The sequence below is a fragment of the Chrysochloris asiatica genome, unplaced genomic scaffold (genome assembly GCF_000296735.1).
Source record: "Chrysochloris asiatica unplaced genomic scaffold, ChrAsi1.0 scaffold00031, whole genome shotgun sequence".
Taxonomy (NCBI): Eukaryota; Metazoa; Chordata; class Mammalia; order Afrosoricida; family Chrysochloridae; genus Chrysochloris; species Chrysochloris asiatica.
Window position 1 is genome coordinate 15,159,830 of NW_006408549.1, and position 10,766 is coordinate 15,170,595.

The following is a 10,766-nucleotide window of genomic DNA, read 5'->3' on the forward strand; positions in this document are numbered from 1 at the left end:
GGAGAAAGATGAGGCTTTCTACTCCCGTAAAGATTTACACCCTCGGAAACCCTGTACAGGGTCGCTATGGGTCGGAACCGACTCTACGGCACTTAACAACAACAAAATATAGATAATATATGTACATATATATATATATTCATCCAATCTTGAATTCATTGACTATGGTTTTAAAATGAGTCTGGGTTCATTCCCTTCCCTTGCCCTGCCATAAATACACTGTCATTTTAGCACCATTTGTTGACAGAACTGTCCTCACTACTGTGTTAACTTTGGTGGTGTGCCATGGAGTTGGTCACTCATAGTGACCTTGCATCAGGTTTCCGAGGCTGTAAATCTTTACGGGAGCAGAAAGCCTCATCTTTCTCCTGCAGAACCACTGGTAGTTTCAAACTGCTGAACTGTGAGGTTAGCGGCCCGACTCGTAACCACTACCTTTTATCAACTTTATACAATGTCAGTTTACAATCTATGGATGGGCCTGCTTCTGAACTCTGCCGTTGCATTGATCTCTTTGTCTATCCTTACATCATGCTGTTGGAAGACCAAACTATGGATATTGTAAAGAATGAGTATTTAAGAATATTTAATTGTGCTCATTAGGAACCTGTACAGAGACCAAGAGGTCTTGTTCGAACAGAACAAGGGGACACTAAATGATTTAAAATCAGGAAAGGTGTGCACCAGGGTTATATCCTTTCACCAAACTTCTTCAATCTGTATGCTGAACAAAAAATCCATGGTATTTTCAGTAGGCTCATATGTTTGTGAAATTAGTCACCAAGTTTACCTTGGGCCCTACAAGACAATACTTTCTTTGTTTTCCCAGATGTTATCTTTTGTAGATCCACTAATTACAAAAGTGGTATCAGCTGAGGGAAAAGTACCTTTATAATTCAGTTACAAGGAAAAACATCTAATCCAACTCTCTAGAGCTTAAAACAGGCAAACAGGAGAATACTGAATCCAGAATGAATAAATGTATCATAATATTTCAATAGGGTATGAAATTAGTTTGAAAACTGTTATAAGAGGAAACTAAAACTGGATTACAAAGTTGAACTTATTCAGGTATGACAATTTATCAAGAGTCTTATAATTCATTGTAAGCTGCTAATTGATAGAAGCAAGTATACTCTCAAGTATATGTAAGGTAAACTATGAACTCTAGTAAACTAGGCACATAACACACAAAGATAAAATTTGGTTCACTTGTTAAAATTCTATGAAAAATTAGATGTTCAATGAATACATTTCAGATGAAATCAATTTCAGCAAAAGAAAAAAGAATGAGAAATTCAATTTGCCATAGACAAATTCAGAAGACAGACTTTTTTGGTTTAATATTAGAAATTCTGGAAATTTGTATGACAATACAGACATTAAGCACAAGTAATTAAATCAAGATAATGTAATAAATTCAATAAATAACCATAGTATATATGACTTGCTTTATCATCTCTAATGGAACAGAACACTCAGGTTTGAGATTTCAGAGTATAAATGACAGTACAAATGAAGAGACAGGTTTTAACCGTTTTCAATTTTAACCTTTAGTAATTCTGTCAATACCAAAACACTATTAGGGTAGTAGTATTTACCATTTCCAAGTGTCTTAGGTTCAGTGGTTGAAATTAATTCATTAGTCACACAGGGATTAGTAGTTGTAGCAACAGTTTATTGAATTGCAAATAAGGTAAATTGTTAAAAGTGGCTAAGAAGGGAACAAATCTCTAAAAAATTTGTCTGGTTCTTTGCTCTCTTGTATATACAACATTATTGGCCTATTTAAATTATTAAAGGTAAGGAGTATGAAGTCCCTATCAAGAGTTCAGCCATAAAAATCTTTTAAGATTATATTTAGTAATAAATTAGATTTATAGTTGGCTTAATTTCAAAATAAATAAAACCTGAGTTTTAAATGCCCTAGTCCTTGTCCCACCTCCAGCATACATGCCTTATATGCCACATTCTTTTAGATCAGTATGTCTCAAACTTTAAGGTGCATACAAACCCTTTGGGGATCTTGTTAAAATACATATTCTGATTCAGTAACTATGTTGTGGTGTCTGCATTTCAAACAAGCTACAGGTGAAGCTGATGCTCTTGGTCCTTCACCTTTTATGCAGCAGGGTGACCAATATCAAATTGGAGAACTTCTGGCCTAGTGAGTGTGATTTTATAGACTCAAAGCTATAATCTTAAAAATGAAACCCAAAAACTATCAGAAGCAAGTCTTGGAAGAAAAGAATGTTTTAGTTATGTGAGAACATAAAGTGGCAGACAACTTGGCAGTGTTTCTATTTATCTGACAATGACATCTTTGACACATTACAGTATAAATAGGACACCAAGTTCTTGAACGTTTAAAAATGATTACTAGAGCTTGAGATTCTCCTCCAAGCAGTTCAGGTCCAGAAAATCAACCCAATACACTGCAAAACCACTATATTAAAAATCTTTAATAGTAAACTGTCCATACAACTTGTACAGGTGCTTTAAGCTACCCCGTCTCCTCCTCCTCTTTCAACAAATAAATGCTGCTTTTTCTTCTGCCTTGAAGCAAAACAGTGTGTAATACCCAGTGCCCCTCCCTTTAAAAATCGAACAAAATTGTCCCCTACCAAAGGACCCAATGCAAAAAGGTTGGCTTCTTTAACACACTCGTAGGTATATGCATCTATTTCCACAGGGTTACCCTTACATGTAATTGGCTGGCTTGAGTTATGGCCTAAGTAACACCCTTGCTCCTTGAGAAAAGATAGATTAGGGTGAGAACCTATCAATACTACTGCTGCAGAAAGCGTTAATATTTTCTTCAATCCAGAGACACTCTGAAGAACACATTTCATGTCGGACTTAAAGGAAAGCACATGGTGCTCAGGAAAACTGGTATAATCAGATAAACTCGAGTCTCCTGAAAATAACTGAGTACACATCATATGATAGACTTTATGGTATTCAGGATAAAGCTTTTTGGGAAGCTGTTTGAAAATTAAGCTTGGGTCAGTTACTCGTCTGCGAAATGCATGGATCACAGGGATGTTATTGTTGTAAGCACACAGTACTGCATCAGCCGCAGTAAGCCCCGAACCTACAATTAACACTGGATCCACTTTTCCACGAAACTTTCCTTTGCTTACAGCTGCTCCAAATTCAGGCATTGAATGAAACACAAAAGGAAAATTTTCCCCTTCAATTTCCAGATGAGCAGGAGAATCCAGTGTTCCAGTTGCCAAAGCTACATTCTCAGCAAAGAGACAGAAGGGAACATGAGAACCATCGGTTATTCGCTGATAACCCCTGATTTCCCAGTTTCTCTTGATAAATTTTGACTTCTCTCTCTGTAAAGGCTTTGTTGAAATATCTCTGTCTTGACCATCATCATCTTGATCTCTGTAAAGTCTTGACACAGAGGTTATATATGTATTCTCTCTGAAGTTCTTCTGAAGGCCCATGACTTTCACATAATGTTTATAGTAACGAGCTATTTCCTCTGGCATAACTCGATCCCCTTTTAGGTTCCTTAAAAAGGAAAGAAAAATATTCTATAAGGTAAATAGTACTTTTAAGTTGCCATAGTTGTTACTTTTCCATAGTAAACTTCTGTATCTTTTTAATTCCTCCGAATTGTCTTAGTTTCAAATTATTCTACCATCTTACAAAGAAAGGTTTTTTAAATTAAAAATGAATTAATTATATCAATACAGGAAGTTCCATGAAGGCAGAGCCTATATTAAAATATCTTTGCTTTTTATACACCAACTTATAAAGATTTTAAGTCAGCTGCTCTATTTTCCTAGTGATACAAAATCAAATTATATCTTCTGCAAAACAAAACGATCTTACATCTAAGTAAATATAACACTCTCTGTGTGTTGTCCTATTCATAAGATCTAAAAATGTATTTTGATTAAAAGATGGCACTAATACATTTTTCATTTTTACTTTAAAATGGTAAGCATTAGTGCTCCTAAATATTGTGTCCCAAACAGATGAGTAGCGGCAACAATATAACAATTTGTTTGATATAATTCAATGTTACTTGGAATTGGGAAAAGTTCATAAATTCTTTTACATATTTAATGGATTTAGTTAATGGTTACTACTATTATAACTAGTAATAGTTATGTAATGGTTACTACCATTACAAAAGTACTCTGTATCATGTTCTCTTAACAGTCTAGAAAATGACAATTTCAGTCACTTGTCCAAGGTTACCATGTAAATTAAGAGTCTGGGTTTAAGCTCTGTCATTTCTATAGCAACCTCACAGTCTGCTCTTAACATCAAACACCAACATTAAAATAATTACCAAAAGATTCCTTTTCATTACTTTTAACATACAGTAAGCAAAATGTAGAAAGAGGAACATTTCTGGTTTATAAATCATGCTGATTCATGTCACAAAAGGAGGAATTTATTGAGCAATTGTACTTGTTTACTTATAGAATTCAAGAACTTGTTCAACTTGCTTGGTTTTGCAACAGTAGTTTTCAACCCTTACATAAGTCCTGTTTAAAAACTAAAAAATGAAATTCTCTTTGGAAGATTTAATTTTAGTTATTCAGGCTGGTCTCAAGAAAATTTCCAATTAAGGAGAATTTGCATGAATTAATTGGTGTTTAGCAGGATGTAACATTCAAATGTTACAACCCTTTCTTGACAAAGGTTAAGTTCTTGCTTTGTTGTTCCTATGAGTAGGCAAAATAAGATACATCTCTGTATTAGTTATTCCTATCTAATGTATTACTATCATTGAAAATGTTAGGGCTTTTCATGTATGTTTTTTAAAATCTTAAGTTCCTTTCCCCAAAACAAACACGTACTCTTCTCCAAGTTGAGATTTCTTCTATTAATCCTTTCATGTTTAGTATTTACATCCATACTCAAGTAACCAATTACATCATATGTACTGACAGTACATCATTGTACTAACTCATATTCTAGTTTTACTCCATCATTCTAAATTATTCTACCCTTACAGTCAGCGTTTTAGATATGTACATGAGATATGCATACGTAAAGACATATACATCTATATCCACTATGGGGAGTCCTGGTGTGGTGCTGTAGCATATGCACTGGCCCACAAGGTTGGCGGTTCAAACGCACCAGCCACTACTTGGAAACCGTTTATAGGGTCACTGTGAGTCAGAACTGACTCGATGGCAGTTAACAAAATATCCACTATAAGTAGAATCCTGTAGGATAAACACTGTATATTTCTCACGAACTAACCACAAGATTGGTGGTTCAAAACCACCAGTTGCTCGTTGGAGGCCTATGACTTCAGAACTGACTCAAGGTACTTAATAACAACATAAACATTAAGTAAATAAAGGAGTGTGAAAGATGTGTGGGTAGATAAGAAAGTTATTAACTAAACAAAGGTTTAATGGGAAAGTGAGATAAATCCAAGGGTAACAAAGAAGTCATAAAGAATCCAACCTACAGGCAATCCTTATCTCTTAGTTTCAAAACACCTTTACCTGGAAACCAGCTCAATACAATCACTGCTGCAAAGAGGCGTTTTTGTTCATGATGTTGTTGTTAAGTGCCTTCCAGCTGATAGCAACCCTGTATACGGTTTACGAGGAAAAACTGGTGAGCTTGAACCACCAACCTTGCAGTTCAAATGGCTTTGCAGTCTGACGCATTAGCCCACAGCGCCACACCAGGATAATTACACATTACTCATCTTAAACATGATCACATAAATATTTTGAAATTTACCCATAGATTCTATTTCACTGTACTCCAAAGAATATTAATACAGATTGAGCTTTACCTTCGTTTGCTAGACACCCAATCCTTAAACTTAAGTCCAGGTAGCTCCATCCAATTACCAAAGCTGATTGTCAACATGGAGCCTTCCATATTCTTTTAGAGTAAAAAAGGACAATAAAAAAACATAGTTCAGCAGTAATATTTTTTTTTACCAAATCATTTTATTTACAGCAATTAAGACTCTAGAAAAGGTGTATACGAAGCAGTTCTAAATGGTTGTATAAACGATCACTAAAACTTGACTCCAGTAAACTTATACATGCTTTCATCAATTGCTAATATTCATCTACATTTTTTCTTTCATATAGTTAAAAACTTAGCAAACAAATCTATAATACTTCACAATGACTATATAATGTTGATAGCTTTGTACTATGATCAATATAATTCAGATGTACAATATGTTAGAGAAACAAATCAGTATTTGCACTAAAGGAAGACTAGTGAAAGATTCATTAATTTTCTAATACTTCATATGCCTTTCCATTTTAATATATTATCAAATTTTTTAAAATTGACACCAAAACTGCCTTTCCTCCTCCATCAATTACAATTCTGAAGTGTAAGCTCTCTGAATATAGCAACAACTCAAGAAAATAAGTAATGGTTGTCTCAGAACAGACTCACTGCTAAGGGAAATACTGCATGCAAGGAACATGAGCCCTTCATGTTCCCTAGTCGGCCTTAGTTCTGCTTTTCTCAGTAAGAAAAGCCCAAGACCAAGCACGTTCCCAATGGCCACAATAATTCCTTGAAACGACTCTTAATCTAAGGCTTTTCTCAAAACTCTTTGAAGCCCTGTTTCTAAAACAACCCAGAATTGCTGTTCTGTTAATTATTGTCAAGTAGTTTCCAACTCCTAGCCACCTTGTATAGGGGTTCCAAGGAACAACTGGGCAGGGGTTGAACTGCTTACCTTGTAGTTCAGTCTAGTACTGATACAACAGTGCCACACAGGGAGTCTACTCCCAGTATTAAGAATGGAATACATATTGCTATTTAATAATTATTATTGGCTAAACTTTACAGAGTATTTATTATGTACTAGGTCCTATAACCACCACTTGTCTGTCAGTTTATCATACTGTGGTGGCTTGTGAGTTGCTGTGATTCTGGATGCTACGCCCACGAGTATTTTAAATACCAGCAAGGTCACCCAGGGTGGACAGGTTTCACATGAACTTGCAGATGAAGACAGACTAGGAAGAAGGAGAGATGAACTACTTCTAAATATTTCATCACTGAAAACCTTATGAATAGCATACAAACACTGTCAGATATAGTGCCGCAAAATGAGCCCTTCAGATTGGAAGGCACTCAAAATGCGACTGGGGAAGAGCTGCCTCTTCAAAGTAGAGTTGACCGTGATAATGCGAATGGAGTAAAGCCAGAGGGAATAAGGCCGCAGGACCTTCAATTGCTCATGGGGCACAACTCAAAATTAACTGTAAACATGCATTAATAATCAGAATATGGAATGTACAAAGTATCAATCTAGGAAAATTGGAAATTGTCAAAAATGAAACGGAACGCATAAACATCAATATCTTAGGCATTAGTGAGCTGAAATGGACTGGTATTGGCCATTTTGAATCTGAGAACCACAGGGTTTACTGTGCCGGAAATGACAAATTGAAGAGGAATGGTGTTGCATTCATTGTCAAAAGAACATATCCAGATCAGTCATGAGGTACAATGCTGTCTGTGATAGGATAATATCCATGCACCTACAGGGAAGACCAGTTAATACTACTATTATTCAACTTTACGCACAACCACTAAAGCCAGTAAGGATGAAATAGAAGAATTCAACCAACTTTTTCAATCTGAAATTGATCAAACATGCAATCAAGATGTATTGCTCATTACTGGTGATTGGAATGCAAAGGTTGGGAACAAAGAGGAAGGATCAGTAGTTGGAAAATATGATAGAAATGATGCTGGAAATTGCATGATAGAAGTCTGCAAAATCAATGATTTGTTCATTTCAAATACCTTCTTTAAACAGCATAAGAGATGACTATACACATGGACCTCACCAGATGGAATACACAGAAATCAAACTGACTACATCTGTGGAAAAAGAGGATAGAAAAGCTCCATCTCATCAGTCAAAACAAGGCCAAGGGCATACTGTGGAACAGATTATCATATGCAAATTCAAACTGAAACTGAAAAACATGAAAACAAGTCTAATGACCCTGAATATATCCCACCTGAATTTAGAGATCATCTGAACAGATTTGATACATTAAACACTAAAGATCAAAGACTAGAAGAGTTGTGGGATGACATAAAAAACATCATACAGGAAGAAAGCAAAAAGTTATTAAGAAAACAAGAAAGAAGGAAAAGATCCAAATGGATGTCAGAAGAGACACTGAAACTTCCTCTCCAGTGTAGATAGAGATGCTAAAGCAAATGGAAGAAATGAGGAGTTACAAGAGCTGAACAGAAAATTTCAAAGGTCAGTTCGAGAAGACAAAGTCAAATATTACAATGAAATGAGCAAAGATCTGGAGTCAGAAAACCAAAAGGGAAGAACACGCTCAGCATTTCTCAAGCTGGGGGAACTGAAGAAAAAATTCAAGCCTTGACTTTCTTCATTGAAGGTTTTTCTGGACAAATTATTGAATGATGCAGAAAGCATCAAGAGAAGATGGAAAGAATACATAGAGTCACTGTACCAAAAGGAAATAGTTAATGTTCAACCATTTCAAGAAGTACATATGATCAAGAGCTAATGATCCTGAAGGAAGAAATCCAAGGTGCATTGAAGGAATTGGCAAAGAACAAGGCACCATGAATTTGTGGAGTAAAAATTGGAAATCTTTTAAGAAAGTGAGGCGGCACTGGAGGCACTCACTCATCTCTGCCAAGAAATTTGGAAGTCAGCTATCTGGCCAACTGATTGGAAGAGATCTGTATTTGTGTCCAATCCAAAGAGAGATGACCCAACGGAATGCAAAAATCATCGGACAATATCTTTAATAATATCCCATGCAAGTAAAGTTTTACTAAAGGTAATATACAGAAACGGCTGCAAGCATACATTGACAGAGAACTTCCAGAAGTTCAAGCTGGATTCAGAAGAGGCTGTGGAATGAAGGATATCATTGCTGATGTTCAATGGATCTTGCCTAAAAGCAGAGAATACCAGAAAGATGTTTACCTGTGGTTTATTGACTACGCAAAGGCTTTTGATTGTATGGATCATGACAAGCTATGGATAACATTGCAAAGTGTGATTTATTCCTGAATACTTAATTGTGCTCATGAGGAATCTGTACAGGTACCAAGAGGCAGTTGGAACCAGAACATGGGAACACTGAATGGTTTAAAATTAAGAAAGGTGTGCGACAGGGTTGTATTCTTTCACCGTACTTGCTCAACCTTTATGCCAAGCAGCAGCACTAGAACCAAGAGCCAAAACAGTGGGCTTTTCAGCCCACAGAGCAAGAAAAAGCTGAGTGCCTTTGGGCAGGAGGCTTGCTTATAGAGGGAGCTAGGGTTGCTGACCCACAGTGTTAGAGTCTAAGGCCTTCAGGCTGAGACTTACGGTGGTGTAGTATGTCCTAAGGGCATTTATCAGCAGCCCTAAAAGAGCTCTGAAACAATAGCCAGGAAGAAAAAGGCATACCTGTGAGCACAGCTGAGGAGAGGCAGTCCTGATTGGAATTGTGCCCCGAGAATTTTTGAAACTGAATTATATCATCTGTTAATTTCCCTAATAAGTCCCTTAACTGTGAGGATAGCATCTGAGTCTTGTATGGCTACTGCAAAGAATCATGAATCCAAATGAGAGGAGTGCTCTGGGAGGCATAGTTGGTGTCATCATTTTTGACAGACATCAACACTGCCAAATGCTGAAGAGGTGAGGAAAGATAAAATGAGACTTTTCATCATACTGAGCAAAAAAGTAGTTACTAACCATCAAGAATAGTTCCAGTGGCAAGGAATGATAGAAAGTAGAATGAAGTGAACTAAGGCATAGGAGGCAAAAGCAGGGAGATCATCTGTATAATGATGTAGGGACAACAAAAATAATTAGTATGAATGCAGATTAAGTTAGTAGGTTTGACTATGAAACTGTGAATTCAATCCTGATAGATTCCATTTCCTCTGATAATAAAGAAATAAGATCCCCATGAAGTCTCAATTTCAAAACACAGCAAGAAAAAATACTTAACATATTTGCATAACTAATGAGCACTCACTATATACTAGACACACAGGAGTGAAGAATAATTATTAGCTGATGGTGTCCTAATGAAATGTCAATGACTGAATCCTTAATTTATCAGTTCTACAGTTTAAAAGCACCTCTTTTACACTAGATCTAAGATTTTGAAATTGTAGAGAATTAATGAAAATTGAAATACTGCATAAGATTGTATAAACTGTAAATTAAATAACTAAATTAAAAATTTTTTGCTATTTAAACTATTCCTGTGACATCATCATTCTCAGAAAATATGCTAAATCAATAATATAATTTAGCTAGCAATGACTAGTAATTAATCTGTATTTAACTAAATCAACTACACTAAAATTCTCCTCAGATAAAAATGTTATGAACATCATAATGACAGGATTATTATAATGCTTAAGTGTCAAGCTGGCCTTATCAAGATTGACATGTGACAACTTACATAGGCTAAAATGGTACCAAAAAAAAAACAACTTACATGCCAAGCCCCACCAGGAGGACCTTTACCAAGAACTAAGTGAGGGATATAATGATGCTGTTCTAATTTCCAATGCAAAACAGATGGGTAATCATATCCAAAATCAGCATCTGGATGAAGAAGTGTGTCAAAAAGCACTGCAACGGGATTGGATGATCGGCCCTCGAGACCCTCAGACAAGTATTCTAAATCCTAAATTTAAGGAAAAAAAAAGGTTGAATTTAAAAATGGGGGAAAAAAAGGATAATGATGAAGTCATTAACTAATCCAATATTACCTTTGTTTAAT

General features: G+C 35.8%; 1 protein-coding gene across 1 annotated transcript in view; it reads right to left on the reverse strand.

Annotated features, from left to right (window-relative positions):
- Positions 1 to 2,449: 2,449 nt before the first annotated feature.
- The window catches only part of OSGIN2 (oxidative stress induced growth inhibitor family member 2), a 27,276-nt gene continuing 18,959 nt past the window's right edge, over positions 2,450 to 10,766 (reverse strand). The window contains exons 4-6 of the mRNA XM_006859231.1: positions 10,479 to 10,670; positions 5,792 to 5,883; positions 2,450 to 3,525 (exon numbers count right to left, since the gene is read on the reverse strand). Coding sequence (XP_006859293.1) covers positions 2,499 to 3,525; positions 5,792 to 5,883; positions 10,479 to 10,670 — 1,311 coding nt within the window. The 3' untranslated portion in view covers positions 2,450 to 2,498. The remainder of the gene's footprint in view (positions 3,526 to 5,791; positions 5,884 to 10,478; positions 10,671 to 10,766) is intronic.